Source organism: Euprymna scolopes, chromosome 4 (genome assembly GCF_053919585.1).
Source record: "Euprymna scolopes isolate OS-2025 chromosome 4, ASM5391958v1, whole genome shotgun sequence".
Taxonomy (NCBI): domain Eukaryota; kingdom Metazoa; phylum Mollusca; class Cephalopoda; order Sepiida; family Sepiolidae; genus Euprymna; species Euprymna scolopes.
In genome coordinates, this window is record NC_136485.1 from 167,671,250 (window position 1) to 167,691,656 (window position 20,407).

At 34.5% G+C, this 20,407-nt stretch overlaps 1 protein-coding gene across 2 annotated transcripts in view; it reads right to left on the reverse strand.

Moving 5' to 3' along the window:
• Positions 1 to 13,254: 13,254 nt before the first annotated feature.
• The window catches only part of LOC145270092 (small cardioactive peptide-related peptide-like), a 66,239-nt gene continuing 59,086 nt past the window's right edge, over positions 13,255 to 20,407 (reverse strand). For both annotated transcript variants that reach the window (XM_080125699.1, XM_080125693.1), the window contains 2 exons: positions 17,351 to 17,537; positions 13,255 to 13,516 (listed from right to left, as the gene is read on the reverse strand). In XM_080125699.1, the coding sequence (XP_079981825.1) occupies positions 13,506 to 13,516; positions 17,351 to 17,537 (198 nt within the window). In that variant the 3' untranslated portion in view covers positions 13,255 to 13,505. The remainder of the gene's footprint in view (positions 13,517 to 17,350; positions 17,538 to 20,407) is intronic.

Here is a 20,407-nt window from a genome sequence, read left to right on the forward strand (position 1 = left end):
AGTTATTGCGTATGGAAATGTATACAGACAGATACTTTCACTTTTATAAATATAGTAGCATGGGTGCCCGGCGTTGCCCGGGTGTTTGAAGGTATATGCTTAGCAAAAAAAAGGTCAATTTTTTAAAACTTTGACCCTTATTATTACCCCCCTTAAAATTTATTGTTTTGGGCTCAAATCAAGTTATTAAGTTAGATCCATGTCCAAGGAACCTATATCTAAAATTTCAAGTGTTTAGACCCAAAATTGTCGGAGGAGTTTGGTAGAGTTCTCACATGTCAAATCGTTGAACTTTGACCCCTTAACAGCCAAATTTCTGGCCAAAAACCCATCAAATCGATTTTCCCAAATCTCAGTACCCTGTATATCAAATTTCGAGTCTGTAGACTTAAAATTGACAGAGTTATTGCGTAGGAAAAAGTACACACACACACACACACACGTTCACTTTTATAGATATACTAGCATTGGTTCCCGGCGTTGCCCGGGTATTTGGAGATGTATGCTGAGCAAAAGAAAAAGCGGTCAATTTTTTTTCACTTTGACCCTTATTATGACCCTTTAAAATTTATTGTTTTCGGCTCAACTCAAGTTATTAAGTTAGATCCATGTCCAATAAACCTATTTCTAAAATTTCAAGTGTGTAAACTCAAAATTGTCGGAGGAGTTTGGTAGAGTTCTCGCAGGTCAAATCGTTGAACTTTGACCCCTTAATCCCCAACTTTCTGGCCCAAAACCGATCAAATCGATTTTTCCAAATCTCAGTACCCTGTATATCAAATTTCGCGTCTCTAGACTTAAAATTGACAGAGTTATTGCGTAGGGAAATGTACACACACATACACACACATACGCACACAGACACTTTCACTTTTATATCTATACTAGCATTTCAGCCCGGCGTTGCCCGGGTGTTTGGATGTGTATGTTGAGCAAAAAAAAACAAAAGTTGTAGTAGCAAGGCAGGCTCGAACCCGTACCGCAAAGAAGGAAAAGAACTAGGTAAAACCTAACTTTTATGCTGTCACGACCACCGCCAAACCGGAAGCGGTTTTAAAGGAGATGATAACTTTAAAAATGTCGGCGAAAACAGTGCCCCCCCTGTAGAAAAGTGCCTGGTTGAAGGGGGAGATATTAATGTTTTTAGCCAATTTTTCGATATTTGTCGTATGAAAGGTCAAACTTTAAGACGATACTGATTTTGGTAAAATCCGCCGCTTCTACTGAAAGTTTAAGGCAGACATGCAAACAGACATACATACATACATTTATATATTGGTAACTAAAAATTTTCGACCTAAACTGATGAAAAAGCTTGCCCTATATCTGAATACCCTTTACGTAAAATTTCAAATATTTAGACCAGAAATTGTCTGAGTGATTTGGGATAGACCGCAGAGGTTCTTTTTTTTTTAACATTGGCCCGTATTATGACCCCTTAAAATTTATTGTTTTGGGTTCAAATCAAGTTATTAAGTTAGATCCATGTCCAAGGAACCTATATCTAAAATTTCAAGTGCATAGATCCAAAATTGTGGGAGGAGTAGAATTCTCGAGTCTAGACTAAAAATTGACAGAGTAGGGAAATGTACACAGACACACACACAGACATTTACACCATTACTATATATACTAGCAGTTCAGCCCGGCGTTGCCCAGGTGTTTGGATGTGTACGTTGAGCAAAAAAAAAAGTGGTAGAAGGAAGGCAGGCTCGAACCCGTACCTCAAAGGAGGAAAAAAACGGGGTAAAACCTAACGTTTATTCTGTTACGACCACCGCCAAACCGGAAGCGAAATTTTTTTAAAATTAAGGCTAGACAATCTAAAGGAGAGGATAACTCTTAAAAATATCGGCGAAAAAAGTTACCCCCCCCCCTGTAGAAAAGTGCCTAATTGAAGGGGAAGATATTAATGTTTTTAGCTAATTTTTCGATATTTGTCGTATTAAAGGTCGAACTTTAAAACGATACTGATCTTGGTAGCATCCGTTACCTCTATTTAAAGTTTAAGGCAGACATGCAAACAGACATACATACATACATTTATATATTGGTAACTAAAAATTTTCGACCCGAACTGATGAAGAAGCTTGCCCTATCTCTGAATACCCTTTATGTAAAATTTCAAATATTTAGACCAGAAATTGTCTGAGTAATTTGGAAGAGAACGCAGAGGTCAATTTTTTTTAAACTTTGACGCCTATTATGACCCCTTAAAATTTATTGTTTTCGGCTCAAATCAAATTATTAAGTTAGATCCAGGAACCTATATTTAAAATTTCAAGTGCGTAGACCCAAAATTGTCGGAGGAATTTGGTAGACTTCTCAAAGGTCAAATCGTTGAACTTTGGCCCCTTAATCGCCAAATTTCTTGCCAAAAACCGATCACATCGATTTTCCCAAATCTCAGTACCCTGTATATAAAATTTCGAGTCTGTAGACTAAAAATTGACAGAGTTATTGCGTAGGGAAATGTACACACACACACACACAAACACGTTCACTTATGTCAGGTATTTAAGCTTGTGTAGTAATAAAACTTGTCAAACGCCCTTGCTGTGTTAGGCTGTTTAAGGTTTCAACTTTGATCAAAATCGTCTGTTCCTTCTTTCAACGGATTATTTGATTATCGATACTTATCGAAGACATTCCGATACAAAACTTATCTAAGAACACTATCAGGTACATAAAGTACCTTCGTGTGAAATTTCATAAAACTCGGTCCGGCCGTTTTCGAATCTATAGGGAACGAACTCACAGACACACACGCGCGCAGAAAAGCCTTATATGATATAAATAGTAGAAATAGAGATAGAGGTTAATATCAAATGTTGATGTGATTCTTGGCAATACCCAAAGACGCTATCGTCGTTCGATAACCAGGGACCATGCCAAAGCTCTGCTAGTAATATATATTTAAACACTAACCCATCCTCTGAAGGCAGGCGATATTTTCGAATTAATCAACTAATAGTGAACTTCCTCCTACGAACTTTTAAAAAATAATCACTTTTAATCAGATTAAAGTTGAGATCGGATTTTCTGAACTCTTGGGACATTTGTACAAATTGCGCGGGGAAGTTGATTCTCAACAAAGAACAATAATCGACATTTGCTAATCTTTTCTGCTCTGAAAATCCTGATGAACTCAAGTATTTATGTTTTTGATCTCCTGTCATAAAATAATAGCTCAATATTTAGTCAGCATTTCCGTTTCGTTGATGGCGGAAAAAAAAGAAACGACTTCCCCTTTTCCTCTGGAGCGGCTTAGAAATTTTAAGTGAAAGACAAAAATATTTTTCTTTAATCTTAAATCCTGAAAAGCAGGCATCCTCTCTTTCAGATATCATTTTATATATTCAATGTAAATGTTATTTATAAGAAAACTCGTGATTAAACTTATTTGCCGAATACAAAGACCTTTAACCGAAATTTTAATGTAATTAACCTTACAAACATTTTATTAAGTGTGTCTAAAAAGCAACTCACTTTTAAGAACTTGATTTAAATTGCTTATCTATTTTATGAAGGAGAGATGTGTATGTGTTAGTGCGTGTGTTAGTGTGTGTGCTTGTGTGTTTGTATGTCTGCTAGAAATTTTTGTCAGCCGCACCCCGCTTTCGGATGCATAATATGTGAAAACTAAAAAAAATGATTAACTCTGTGGCAGTCAACTGGAACACTTTTTGGAAGTGGGGGTCAGTTTTTGCGTCGCTGTTTTCGCAAGTCACGCACGCGTAATTAACTAAAACTGTTTAAAAACCTTATTTTGTAACGTCATGACGTCATAAGTACTCGTGGCCGTGGCTACAAACGTGTGTGCCAATAACTTTTCCCCTTTATTTTCTCTTTCACATTTTAAGTTCGAGCCCGGCTGCTGTCGGTCAATTTTTTCGGTCGCATGGGCACTCGCTGCTATTTTGATTGAAAGAAAAGTTGTTTTGATTGACTTACTATTTTTAGGGGGGGCAGCGCACGGACAAGAAAAAGTGCTCAATATCCGGTGAATAGCCTCTCTTCGTATCCCTTCTGTCGAAATATCTGGTGGGGAGATTTATTGAACTTCTTATTTTGGGTGGCGATTCCGTTCTTTTTTGAAATTGTTGGTGGAGTATAGCAGCTGTGTCCAAACCGAACTTCATGTCGACCCGGGCAACGCCGGGTATGCATGCTAGTCTATTAAATAAATCTAAAATGTCTATGTGTGTTTGTATGTCTACTAAAAACGTTTGTATGCACATTGTACAGGCACCCACGTTGCATTATTAGAAAAAGCGATCGCTCGGATAAAAAAATATCGAAGAATTGGAAAAAAAAATCATACATTATTTCGTGTAGAAATATCGTTTTCTTAGAAGTCTTGCTTTTGACGCGTTTTGCAAACCGTGAATGTGCGAATTCCGTTACGTTCTTTCGTTATAAATAGCTAAATTTGCGACGTTCTGACATCTTTGTCATCGTAAGCCCATCAATAATGCTTTCACCTGCTAACTTAAGTTTATCAAGTTCGTTCCCGGCATGCGTCGTTTTTTTTTTCCTAATAAAATTTTGCTTCCGGTTTTGCTTCTGACTGATGTCACCAATTTCTATCTTTTTTTTACGGCCTGGCTACATTATCCTCACCGCCCCCCGCTGTCACATCCCCCCCCGTCAGAATTTTTTTGTTACGATCAGACAACGACGCCCCACCCGCCCTCGTTGTCACATTTTTTTTTACGATTGGGCAACGCCCCCGATTAATTTTACATATAATACTAACAATGCTAGCCGGCACTGCCCTCACAAAAATTTAAGATATTTTTGGTTGTTTAGTTCTCTCGCACTGAAAAAACTTAGACACCTGGTCGGAAAGTCGGATTAAGAAGACAACGTCCAAGAGGAGAGCAAAAAGTGTCTAGGCAACTTTGTCGACATTCCCCGGTAAAAACGCCTCAAGCGATTAGCAATAAACTAACCCCTTCGCAAAGATAGAAGGCAAGTGTGGACCTCCTAGAACTGCACAGAACTAAACTCCCACCACAAAATAAACAAGGATAGGATCATTACAGGAATGGCTTAATCTCTATCGATTTTAATGGCCCAGAACTTCTATTTATCCCTGTTTTACTCTTCCCTACCCCTTTGTCCGCTAAAACAACTATCATTTATACAACCGATTTCTGTAGGAATTCATTTTCTTTCCAAATTAATACATAATAACACCGAGAAACCGCAAAAAAAAAACTGGTGCAGTTGACTTTCAAAGAATGATAAACCTTTCTTAATTCTAGATATCATTCATCCGAGGCAACACCGATCAAGAAAATACCAACTTTGTGGATGTTTGTTTTACCGTTTTTTACTTTTAGCCAGACATACAAACATACACACATATCTGATGCCCTTTATATTATAGATTTCCATTCCACAAGGATCACTGAAAATTTGCTATAAAGGCAAACTGTAGCTCACGCTTGCCTTAACCATCAGAGATTCATCGTCTTAGGGATAAACCGCCAGGGACCGGGACACGTGAAGAAGAACCCGCCAAGACACCGCAAACTTTAAATAAAATAAAAGAAAGGGGTAAGACGAAAAAGAGAGCGGCGTGAATAACCTCGTCCTCCCCTTATCCATCATTATGAACACTGTCCGCGACTCCTCCAGCATTGATTAGACATTTGAACGAACGAAGAGAACAAAGAGAAAGCCGACGATAAAAGAGGCAACTGACTAGACAGTAACATGAGGAATAAACACTTACCGGATTTGATGAGCCCGCGGTGTTTTGCTTGTCGAGCGGCCATTTTTAAGACGGAAAAAGCGTATGGTCAGAGTTGGGGGTTGTTAATCATTTGGATGTGTGGACACCGGCTCGTTTAAAAGGTGATATAGTAAGCTAGTAACATAGGAGAAAAAACGGGAATAGACAATAAAGAGATTGGCGCAGACATGAAAGTGTTTTGTTAGCTTTATAAGTGTTGATCTCGTGTTGTTTGAACAAGAGTCCCTTCTTAGTTTTAGACCGTCGTTGACAGCTTAGTGTACCAGAAAGGTCTTCAGTTTGTTAAAAAATTTAGTATAGTTTATAGAGAAAAGTAAATATAAAATTCTTTCTGAAGTCTAAAAATTTATAGTAGGCATCTTTAACCCCAGTTTTATAGCAGAACCCATGACCTGAAACATTTTCGTGACAAGATGCTAATCTGTCGGCAGATTGCAAAATTAGCATTCATCCATACACCGGATGAAGTGTTTACTGTCAGCACTTCGTGGTATTTATCTCCCGTCCATGACGGGAAGATGTGACACAAGGGAGCATTAGAGGAGCATTTTGTCCTGCGAAAATGCTTGGGTAAGCCTCTTGTCGTTTCCCAGTAGAAGTGCATCAGGCGATTAGCAATAAACTAACGCCTTCTCAAAGAGAAAAAGCAATGCATAATAGGGTGGACCTCAGGACTGCAAAAGGCCTGCAACATACAGCAGTGCCTCTGTTCAGTCTTAAGGGACAATGGATACCCAATGTAAGGGTAGTTGTACGTGTAATTGTGAGGCAAGCGTTGCGCAATCCCAAACTACACCTTTCCTGAATTCAGTAGCAAGGATAAGTTCAGGATAACTGGAAAACAACTCCGAGATTAGCGGAAAGTACTACAGCCTTGGAATTCACAAATCGTCACGCATTTTAGTACTGACCCTACTTAACGTTGCTTAACTTCGGTGATGTAAGGAAATACGGTGTATGAACGTGATTATATAGTATTAACACACCGCAGTCAACAAGGAAAATGGCTTAGGCTATGCTGGCTTCCAATAGTCAGCGGCAACGCGCCTGCAGCACTTGGTATTACCAAATATTAACCTTAGCACTAACCTAAGACACAACTCGAGGAAAAAGTTAATAAGATGGATAATTTATCAGTTGACTAACGATGAATATTATGAGAGGATTGACAATAATGAATTGAATGAGTAAATATGATTAATTATGAGGACTATTTATGATTAGCGTTCGTTGAAAGTAGATTTTAAGATGATCATATTGTCACCTACAGAATAGCTGGGAAGTTCCTGGAAAGAAACTCAGTTCATGGAAACTCCGTTTGGTGTTACGCCTACAAAGAACAAAGAGAAAGTTCTTTGTGCTGATGGTAGAAGACGATTTCTTGCTGGGAAAGTTTTACAGGGAGCGACGATTGAAGTTCAGTCAAATAGAATAAAAAATAGATAAAACTTTCTGAACACCCATAAACTAATTCTTCCCCATATGAATTTAAAACAAAAACTATCTTTAATTACTGATTTTTCATTTTATTGGGTAATAAAATAGTTTCCCAATAAAAGACGACATAATTATGTTGACTCAGCAGCTCTCATAAACTCACCAAAGTTAAGTAACGGTGAACCTGGTTAGTACCAGATAGGTGATCATTTCAGAATACCAGGCCCTGTATGTAGGAAGATGTCGACACCTCTTAGCAAAAACTGCAAAAAGATAACGTCCTCATCTCCCTTGACCGGGATATACATTGTGAACTTGATATTCCCATTGAACTTTTTCTTACGAGGGAAACTGGTTCAACCCGCTTAGAATAACTGCCTTAAATATAATTTTTTTTTAATAATAATATACTAGGTTAGCAGGGAGAATCGACAGAATTGAATGAGGATCACCGAATGTTGCACATTTTCAATATTTTTATTGTCATCGAAACCAGTGAAATTGACCATTTTTCAATCAAATTGATTGATTGCGTGTTTTAGTCGAGGACCCACCACGGTGCACTGAAAAAAAGCTTCACGTGCATCTCCGCAGTGACTTAGTTCACAATACATTGTAATCTATATTGCCCTTAGGTAAACCTATAGTTGATTTTATGAAATTATTTTATATAATCGCTTGAATTAAAGTTTAAAATACAAATGTCATGGCCCAGTCGTGCTCTAAACAGAAATATTCATTGCGAATGCGGTCCTTTCTTATCAAAGAACCCAATGTTGATTTTGTACGTCAGGCCCTTCTACTTATGTGGTGATAAAACTTCTAAAATTCACTTATGATGTTAGGCTGTATGAAAGCGTTAACTTTGATCAAAATCGAACTGTTCCTTCTTTCATCGAATTTTTTTCGATTATACATTTTCGATATTTATCGGAGGCATTCCGATACAAAACCTATTTAAGAACACGCTCGGACACATAAAGTATATTTGTGTGAGATTTAAAAATAAATTTGATCTAGCCGTTTTAGAGCCCACGTGGAAAGAACTCACACAGACACAAAGTGCAGTTTAATAGTAAAGATTACAATTATTTTAATCTCAAGATGGCCGCTAATTTTGTAACAGCTGTCCACCATCGTATGTACTGCACATGCGTAGTACAATACATTTGGATGCTTCTATCACTTTTTACTAAAATTCCTGATCCAGAAAATGTCAATTGTTCCAATGTCCGAAAGTCTCATTTAAGTTTAAATCAGAAATAACAGAAAATAAAACGATTAAATATTTCTTTTAAATCTGTGCATATTTTATAACTATGAACTTACAAAAGTTGCACACCCGCACGGACAGCCCCAGTCAATGGAATGTGCGTACTCGGCGTCGGTTGCATGGGCAACCGCAATGACTTCTCGTAGTGACCGATCAATGAGTCTAAGAGAACCCAAAGTTGTCGATAATTACTATGGCTCAAATGATCAATCACCCACGTTGCGCTGTGCTGCGACTATATTGTAAAAAAGAACTCTTGTCCAAACGGTTTATGTTCCGTCTCTGTTATATCCAAGATCGCTGTAAAAGACCTTCGGCAAATGAACACAAAAGGAAAGAATCATTTATATATATATATATATATATATATAATTATTTACTATAATAACTATTTACTATAATAATTATTAAATTATTAAATACTTACAGACATTAGTGGTTCATCCTTTCGTGCATCTTCAGTGCAGGGTGTCACGATTAACACCAGTCAATAGATTCGAATCCGGCGACAGAAGCCATCTCTAGCTTCATTAGCAAAGACCGTATTCATTCGGCTACCATTAACCGCGTGAAATAAAGTTGAAATTTAAACATTTTTATTTTTAAATGTTTTTGGCGGCAGTCGGAGTGATCTAATCATTATATGATGATCCGCGCGTAAGAGCTAAATTAACCGACTTAATTCAACTGAAAGTGCTCAACGATAAGAAAGTTTCTTAAAGGGGCTGACATAATTATTTACTATAATAATTATTAAATACCTACAGACACTAGTGTTTAATCTTTTCGGGAATCTTCAGTGCAGGGTGTCACGATTAACACCAGTCGATAGATCCGGACCCAGCGACAGAATATATATATATATATATATATATATATATATATATATATATATATATATATATATATATATATATATATATATGATTAGTTTTTTTTTGGAAAAAGAATTCCAGCAGAGTGCTCAATTAAAAGGAAAATCCAAATTTTAAGAGCGTATTTATATTTTGTGTACAGAAAGTTGTTAGTTGAGACAGATCATTGGTACCGTCGGTTTCAAGCCCGATAATAAGGCCCGTTTAAGGTATCCTTATCCAGCTCTCTTCAGCCAATATTCGTGGTTCATCCTTTCGTACATCTTTAGTGCAGGGTGTCACGATTAACACCAGTCAATAGATTCGAATCCGGCGACAGAAACCATCTCTAGCTTCATTGTATTCTAGACGAATATCTCTAGCTTCAGTGTATTCTAGACGAATATTGGCTGAAGAGAGCTTGATAAGGATACCTTAAACGGGCCTTATTATCGGGCTTGAAACCGACGGTACCAATGATCTGTCTCAACTAACAACTTTCTGTACACAATATATATATATATATATATATATATATATATATATATATAACACGCACATCTACACAAGTAACCACAGATATATATATATATATATTTTTTTTTTTTTTTTTTTTTTTTGCAAGTTTTTAAGGGGAGATAATTGTCATGGCTTTATTTATTATTTGATTTACGAGTCTAAGGGCGGTAATTGGTTTAACTTAATTTATTAAAAAAAAAAAAAAAAAAAAAATCTATTTTTACTAATGAGTAATTTTTAATAATTAAGGTGGTTTATATTTATTAAATTTAAACCAACGTTTATGATTACACGATAGAAGCTCGTGTCTTGAATTTACTAGTTTGGTTGTGCTTTTTATATCTTCATATTTTAAAATTTTTAGGGTTTCTTTTGTACATAATGTACAAAATTTATCTCCTGGTTTATATGATTTGCAAGTCTCAATTATTTGCCATTTTAAGTTGAAAGAAATATTGCTATTTTTTAGTTGCCAAATATAGTTGGATAGAGTAGTTTGGTTTGATAGAGAGTTATTTTTAAAAGAATGTTTGTGCGTTGAAATTCTATGTTTTATTGGGCCAGATGTGGAACCAATATATATTACCTCTTGATTATTATGATTATTTTCCGTTAGGTCTATTGTTGGATTATAATGTGGTGGGTTGGTTAATAATTGATCGGTAGATTGATTTAAGTTGGTGTTATTATTTAATCTGGTAGTTGAGTTATGGCTGTTGATAGGTTCTTGTATATTTGGAGTTTTTTATACTGTGCAGCTATAGATAACATTTTTAATTTTACATGAGCCTTGTAGGGGACATTTATTTTTTCTTCTACAGTTACAGTCCGATGTATTTTGTATAGTTGCATTTTGTAGTTTATTAATTTTATTATTATTAGAGCTAATTATTTTCTGATGAAGGTTAGGCATAGTAGAGTAAGAGACTTTAATTGTGTTCTTATTGAAAATCTTATTATATCTATGGGGGGCTTTAAAGTTCTTATCTAATATTTTAAAAAATTCTCTAGCTATGTTTGTTTCTAGGTTTTTGGAATACGTATATAATTCACAAATTAAATTCATAAATGAAAATGATAGAAACATAAACTGCATTAAAAATAAACCTATTAAGAGCGTAATAACATATAATATGGCAATGTCTTCCCGTATACGAGTTAAGAAAAATAACCAGGAGACAAAAAAAGATAAAACCAAACTACAAATATTAGATAATAATATAAATAAACAACAAACTAAAACCCGCAAACGTAAGAATAGACACAAGGAGATCCTATGGTTCAACCCCCCGTATTCCATAAATACATATATAATAATTACGCTTTGCTTGCCATTGGGCACCTTTTTTTTTTTTTTAAATAAACAACAGAGTTTCAATAGATTTACCCCCAAAGAAATTATAGCAATACAATCGTTATAAAAGAACATTCTACAGAAATTGGTCGATGGTTATCCAAATCTATAAATTAAAAAGCAATCGATTACATAAAAAACAGTTTACGAAAACAAAACAAACACATAACGCAATTTATATTTTCTTGATTAGTGTTGCATTGAAAGTACTTAAACCCTTCGCCTAAAACTTTTAATATTCAGATCAATCTATTCTAGTGCAAGAATGTAGAACCTTAGTAAACATTTGAAAAGAAACCGCCGTATCAGTAACAGTTTTTATGTTAATTATTTATTATTATCAAGGCTAATAGCCACTTGAGGATATGCATTAATCGGATTGATAGAGTTTCAGTTGAATGCTGAAGAGTAGTATCAGACGGTTTAAAAAACTAATGAATAAGTAAAAACCTTTGATGATGTATGAGGACAAAATGATAAGCGCCCTTTTATGCTTGTCTTTTATAGTTTTCGTGGGAAACATGTATAATCAAAAAAGGTTTTATTAAAATATGGCGAAGACATCAATCAATCACTCAACTAAAGGTAACAACTTAACAAAAAGTGACGGCTGCCGGACCTAAGATTAGAGCAATGCTAACTGACACGTGCTTCGCTAAAAGTTAAAATCCGAACTGCTGGTTAACTTAATCTTATTTTTGTCTATTATTTCTTTTGCTGTGTCTATTATTCCTTTTAGTGTGTATACTTGTTTGATCGCCTTCTCTTGCGGTCCTTTCTTTATTTCTCTCTCTCTCTCTCTCTCTCTCACACACACACACACACACACACTGTTTTTCACTCTTTCGTTGTTCCTGAGAGAAAGAGAGAGAGAGAGAGAGAGAGAGAGAGAGAGAAAAAAAAATAGCATAGTTGAAACTTAGATTTTATGCACGATCGTCAAGCCACTCTTGAGTCATATGTGTTCCTTCAAAATGAGTAAACAGATTTTATATTTTTTATATATAAAATATGTGTTCTTTGCTCATTTTATACGAGCATTCAATTTCAGCACGACGATTCCTTCAAAAAAAGAATTAATTCACTGGAGAAAATTAATGACGTCAAAAACCCGACCAAAAACCCATCAGTAATCGACAGATAACCCCTTTCATTAAAGGGTATGTGCATATTGTTTACCAGCGTGGAGCCGATAGTGCCGTACGAAGACTAAAAGATACTTTCCAAGAGACATCATCACGGCATAGACATACTAATTTACATTCATCGAGCTGTGAATTCCGGCAACCGATAAAAGACAATGGTGTCTAAGACCTCAAATACGACCCAGGGAAAATTCATGGAGCAACAAAAGTGCACAACTAGACAATAGTGTCAAGGTTTATGACAAATGTCTGTTGGCATTGCCTTTAAAGTCTCCATGTTATAGTCTGCATGAAAGCATTTGCTTGGTAATGCATTACAGATAAATTTGTTTATACCATGAATTATTTTCAATCTTCTCATAATATTCTTTGTCATTAAACAATTCATCCATCCTATTGACCCTCATCCTTGAATTGATTTTGGTCTTAATAATTGGTGTACCATTAGTATCACAAGAAAAATGAAATTAGGTATTTCAGAGATTTAATATTTTAGATCATACTCATAACTAGGTCTATGACAACAGCATATTCTTTTCATTGTTTTTACTCTCGAGTGAATATCCGACACAGTTAGACACTATTAATCAATCGATAACCACATCACTCTACATAAAACATAAGATATCAATGGATATATACCTGAGAATCAAAACAAGGAAAAGAATATGCTGTTGTCATAGCCCTACTCATAACTTACCACCCTGCACTGACTGAGTGGTTAACGATACGAACTGATAACGTAGATGTTTCAAATTCGAATCCAGTTCGTTTCACCCGAATAATTTCACACACTCACATTTGACCTTGTGTCTTACATTCTGATGAGGAGGTAAATCATTCCACGCAGCTGTGTATTTCAGCTAGAGAGAAAATCATAAAAATAACGATTGAAGCAAAAACAAATATTGAAGCAATTGTTTTATTAGACGGTAGTAATAATACAAACATGTTTGAAGCTATGGATTTCGATCGATGTTTGTTTGGTCTGTTGATTTGTTTTAAAGAAATGTTTTCTTATGTCAAGTGAATCCTTTTCCAATTAAATTGACGATTTCAAGTGTCCTGAATGAATCCACTTTCTACTTGGTTGTTGTCTTTGCAGTAGAGATCGAAACCGACATCCTGGAATTTGGGACAGTGATCAGCCTCGGATCTTTCAGTAAAGGTCTAACAAAAAATAAAAATAAAAAAACAGACTATTACATATGTTGAAATGAATTCAAAAGATTTTTATTGTATAAATATTTACCTCACGCTCTTGCCCAGTGGTTCCCAACCAATGTGTCGCGGCACATTATTGTGCCTCAAAATGATTATTGGTCTGCTGTGAAGAGATAATACGTAGAAGCCATACATTTGTTCTCATTTTTAAAACATTTTTTAATAAAGGTATTTCATTTCGTAATCATGATGACATGACTACAGTTACCCGTTATCAACTGGGAGGGGGGGGGTTAGAAAGCTTTTCCACTAATCGTGGTCTCAAATTGAAGTATGCACAACTGCCATTGGATACATTTTAGATTTCTATTATGAAATAAAAAACCCATCAAAATCTGCAATTTTCAGCTTCGCACCTCTATTAACAGATTGTCTTACCTAAACAACATTAAAAATAAAAGCGCGAAAGATTTAAATATTAAAGAAGAGTCAGGAGTGGGTCTCTCGCTCATTCACTCACATATTGCAGAAACACCAGTCACAACTGTTCCACTGATATCCACCATTATTATTACTTATTATTATTATTATTATTATTATTATTATTATTATTATTATTATTATTATTATTATGATAACTACTATTATTTTCATTATTAAATACTATTATTATTATTATTATCATTATTATTATTATTATAACTATTATTATAAATTACTATTATTATTAATATTAATTACTATTATTATTCTTTTTCTTCTTATTTTTCCTCTTGTTCTTGTTCTTGTTCTTGTTGTTGTTGTTGTTATTGTTGTTGTTGTTCTTCTTCTTATTATTATTATTATTATTATTATTATTATTATTATTTTATTATTATTATTATTAATATTATTATTATATACAAGATATTTAACAAGGATATGTTGATTTCTCATTATATAATATTCTTTGTTTTTAGGCCCTGTCGGTGGGGCATTAGAATACGCTGGCTGCCTCCCTGCAGAGGGTAAAAGTCCCTCAATGGGGGTCCTGGATATGACCTTAAACTATATCCAGTGGTGAGGCTCCAGCTTGTGGGTTTTGGGGAGTATGGAGCCACCTTTTAATTACCATTGCTCCCAGGTCCACTCTGACCCGGAGTGGTAGTACCTGTTAGGGTCCCAACTATGGGTTGAATAGAAACCGACGTGAAAACAACAAATATATTCTATTAAAAAAAATTTTTCTTCAAAATCTTTTGATTCGGCATTAAATAACCCGAAAAGGGTTGATATGCCGTAAAACAAAAACAACCAACCAACCAACCAACCAACCAACTTTGTTTTTATTATTTTATTGCAAATGACTTTATGGGTAGAAAATATTCATTTTTTGTAATATGTGTGCCTCCAAAATAAATAAATAAATAAGCAAGCTCAATAGGTTGGGAGCCATTGCTCTAGGCGATTACTTATATCACGTGAAGTAATATATTTGCTTGTCTGGTTGCTTCGTTCTACTGCATATCAACTCTTTTCGGTCACTCTGGTAAAAAAAAAATATGCTTAAAGTTCTTTATATCTTCGAGTATTTATTTATGATGTTTAGTTTGGTTGTTTTGTAGGGAAAAAAGGTTTTTATTTTGACTTTGTAGAAATAATTTAGTTTTGTAAAGATCGAAGCAAAAACAATAACATCAATGTTTGGTGCTTTTTAGGTCAGAAAGTCCGTATCTTCAGACAGCCTGACCTGGTAGCACAAGAGTTGGTGTGCGTAAATTGTCAATCCTCTCATAGTATTCATCATCAAAAAGACGTTTAAATGAATTCAATACATTTTTTCAATAAGAAAATGAAACCGTTTATATCATGCTCTATGCGATTATTTATGCCACATTGAAAATTAACGACAATATAACGAGTTAATCTATTTATTACACAATTTCTAATATATCATGTTTTTTTAAATATCTATATGCATAAATATGTGCGTAACACCAGGGGAAGTAATTCAGTACATATTCAAGCGAAATCATTACTAACTAGTGGGTCCTCGTTGAAATTTCACGGTGCTCTCTAATTTTATCAATATATATTGCGCTATTTCTATTATAGTTAGACCAGATTGAGAACTGACATGCGCATTCTCATGACAGTTTTCTGAACCGTACTACTTCCATACTGACTCATGATGAATTGAAAGTGAGTGTTTTGTTAATGAGGCCACCAGTACAGCTTCCCTTATCGAGCTTGGTCTTTCAAGAGATTCTATGACTGGTGGACTTCCATCTAACCCCTGTATGATAGCCCTTTAGTATATCAGAGGGAGATTTACAGGGGGGTTAATTTAGTATATATTCAAGCGAAAGAGGTCCTAACTAGCGGGACTTCGTGGAAATTTCATGATGCTTTCAATATCAATTTGTATTATTTTTTGTTAATAATTTCTTTTTAAAATATTAAATGTCTGTCAGAAAAATGGTTCTTTATCTAAATAAAACCAAGGCGTTTCTTTATATATATATATATATATATATATATATATATATATATATATATATATATATATATATATATATATATATATATATATTACACAGTGGTCACCACTTATCAAGGCCCGGAAGCCACTCAGGGATAAGGGTTATTGCAAGTACATTACGTTAGTGTGGAGATTTGATGAAGTGTTTACTTAAGGGGACGGTTCATTAGGAATTTGTTAACCTTGGACTTGAACACATCCAAGTTGTAGTCAGGTGGAAAGCATGCAGACGGAACAGAGTTTGAACATTGTAATTATTTATTTATTAATTATTTTATTATTTATTTATTATTAATAAAAAATTTTATTATTAACTAGCGCTGGGGCAGCTCTTTGAACTTTAGTTTCGGAAGTGATAGAGTTTGAAAATATATAAAGGGAAAGACAGACTGACAGACATATAGCCTTTTATATATTAGACTAGGGGACATCCGGCTTTGTCCGGGCGTAAAATATGCTTAAATATATTTAAATATGCTTAAATATATTTAGATTTTGTGTGTGTATATATATATATATATATATATATATATATATATATATATAGAGAGAGAGAGAGAGAGAGAGAGAGAGAGCACTGTTTTTGTTTTGTTTTTTAATGATTACCGTATTATTTTAAATCGAATCCTGTCATCGCCAGAAACACTGGTGAACTGTAATGACGGCGAAACATGTGTCCGTAGATAACTATTTTTTCTATACATAATCAATCTGGAACCTAATAACTTAGTTCCATTCTATTCAAGTATTACTATTCTATTCGGATACCAAAATCTCGTATCCTTTTTTTGTTTCAACCCTTATTTTCTTTCTCTATATCCCTTAAAAGATTGATTTATATATTTCTATGTATATACTAAATAGCAAAATTATATCAGACCAGAATTAATATTTTGCTAATAACTATCCCCTGACTTTGAATGTTGTATTCTTTGTTTAAATAATAAATTTTTGTTTTGATAAATTATATTTTTCTGAATTAAATTTAAATATAAAAGTGTAATTATATATATATATATATATATATATATATATATATATATATATATAAAATATATACAGTACAATTTTGTTTTACACACACATTCTTGGCTACATATGTATATACATATTTCTATTGTGATTTCCTTAAAAATGTAACGTCACCAGGCCTAATCTTAAAATCTGAAGAAAGTGCCACTAAAACATGTATGCACATATGTAGCTAATAATGTTTGTATGAATAAAATATATGCCATAATAAAGCTCTACTTCTAATTCGGCACTTTTTCATAAACACTGGAGTTTCATTGGATTTATATCTAGAAAATTCAACTCACCCGCGACGCAAACAGAATAAACCGTCCTCTGGCCAGATTTTTGTAAGACTTTCTTCAGACCGGGGCAACATTCCATTCCGATTGGACAAATACCTGATGCCTTCATCAACGGCATTCCACAACACGATGGTTCGGCTCCGTCGTCAGATCGACCCTGGCGGGGCAACACCAGATAACCAGCATAACTCTGAAAAAAGAAAATTAAACACGTACACAATTAGAGACGAGCATCCACGCAACCCCGCCATCTTTCCGTAGATATTTTATTTTAAAACATACTGTACAAAGAAAATATGTAAAAAAAAATGTCTCTAACCTAATAGGCTCTGCCCTGTCTACCAAGCTTCATCCCCTGTCTCATCGCCGCATTATTGCATCCCTTGTTTCCCAAGAACATCCACGGAATGCATTTTGCTGGAATTACTTCTCTCAGCGCAAATAAACCCAACTAATACGACTACCAATACGTTACAGTTTCACAGATTTGGAAAACGTTATATCTTGATAGTTTTTGCAATTTTGTCTTTGAACTATTAGTCTTTGGAATCTCCTTCCTGTTCTGCTCTTTCGTCTCTACCAATACGTAGATATTTAAATGTATGTGAACAAACATCTTGCGTAAAAATTTTTTCACCTACGATTGCCGTATAAATGAGGCCCGTATAACATTAGCTCCTTACGCTTAAGTAGTAATATGTTTTGTTATAGGTTAATAAAAGTTTAAAAAAAAAAAGTGGACACAAGTATTCAGACACGTTTAAATATATATCTATGTTAGTCTGTCTATCTATCCATCTATCTATCTATTAATTTAAACCCATTTATATATCGTTTTATCTTTTAATTTCTCTATTTACTTAAGTATCTTTCTTTTTCTTTCTTTCTTTTTTCTTTCTTTCTTTGGGAGATTTTCATTCACACGAGATCACTTCCCAATATTTTATTTTAAGCATATTGTCGAGAGAAACTATTATGAAAACGTAAGCATAACTATAAAAAAGAATGTGTATCTATGTCAGTTTATATATATATATATATATATATATATATATATATATATATATATATATATAAGTGTTCAAATGGAATGAAACAGGGTGTGTCTTGGCCCCCATCTTGTTCAGCCTCATGTTCTCTGTGATGCTGACAGATGCCTTCGGAGACGTTGATGTGGGCGTTGGAATCATGTACAGATTTGACGGATCGGTTTTCAACCTCAGGAGGCTACAAGCAAAATCCAGGATTGCAACAGACACTGTAAATGACTTTCTGTTTTCTGACGATTGTGCCTTTAACGTTACCTCTGGGGCAAGCATGCAACACAGTGCAAAGATATTCTCGGAGGCTTGCGGTTGACAAGTTTACCTACCTTGGCAATGTAGTCACTGATGGTGAAACCAACATCAGACTCATTAAAGCAAGCGCTGCCTTTGGCAAACACCACAAGAATATATGGGACAGAAGAGGCATCACCTCCGTGACAAAGATTAAAGTTTATAAAGCTGTCAGACTCATCACCGTACTCTATGGATGTGACACGTGGACTCTCTACCAATGGCATGCTAGAAAATTAAATAATTTCCACATCACCAGACAGAGGAAACTACTTGGCATAGGCTGACAGGAAAGGATATCAGACACAGAAGTTCTCACTCGTGTTGGGCTCCTAAGCATCGCTGCTATCCTGATGAAGGTTCAACAACGCTGAGTTGGTCATGTAGCCCGCATGCCAACCTATAGTCTGCCAAAGAAGCTTCTGTTTGTCGAGCTCCAACAGGGCAAGCGCTTCCATGGCGGTCAGAGAAAACGATTTAAAGACACTTTGAATGCATCACTGAAGGCTTTCAACATTGATCCGCTATCATGGGAGCAGGCAGCTTTAGATAGAGACAAGTGGCGAGTCACTGTTCATGACGGTGCCCGCAAATATGAAAGTAACCGAAAAGTCGCTGCAGAGAAGCACAGAAAGAACAAGAAGGAAAATGTTTTGAAGCCATTGACATCTGCTACTATTCCCTGTTCTCATATTGCAGTAAGAAATTTTCAAGCAAAGATTAGCTTATCAGCCATTTCCGCACTTATCGCCGATGACTAACCCCACCCCACCCTACAGGATCATTAGATGGTTTTCGTTGTTCCGATGGACGAACAATATATATATATATATATATATATATATATATATATATATATATATATATATATATATTGTTCGACCATCGGAACAATATATATATATATATATATATATCCTATATATATATATATATATATATATATATATATATATATATATATATATATATATATATAGGATACTAGCGTTTACTATACTTTTAAATATATTTTAATTCATGCAAATCTCGTATTTATTATTATAGAGCCAATTCTCTACTGAATGTTATATTGTACATAGTATATAGTACTGATTTCAAAAGTAAAAAAGATGACTTGGATATCATCAGTTAGAATAGAAATCAAAATATTTAGCGTTCCAGCCGCATTCTCTACCGTTTTAACCTATCGACATATAGATAAGATTTTTTTTTAATTAAACTACTTCAAGCTATGAATGAATTTGCACATGCGCAAAAGTAATAGAAATATGTCGGCAAGTTGAAATGAACACGTCGCATTTCAACTTGCCGACATATTTCTGTAGGCGTTATTCATCCATCCAAACAAAGATTTTACTCGTTATAAACCATTCCTGGTGTATGATTACTGTTTCCTGTTAATTTCAGTGTCATGTGACCAGTATTTTAAGAGTTATATGTTAATTTTTTCACATAAGCACACACATAAATATTAGTATAGGGATGATTAATCGGAATCGGAATCGGGAATCGGAAAAATCGAAAGTTTTTGGGTATCGGAATCAGAAAAAAATTGCATTTATTTTCCGATGCCAAAACGATCCATTTAATTATCTCTTTTTTATTTAATTTCGTTTAAAACAAAGTTTTCTTCGGCTTATAGTTATTATATAGTTTAAACTAAATTTTTATTTAGTTTAAACTATATAATAACTATATAATACTAAATTTTTATTTAGTT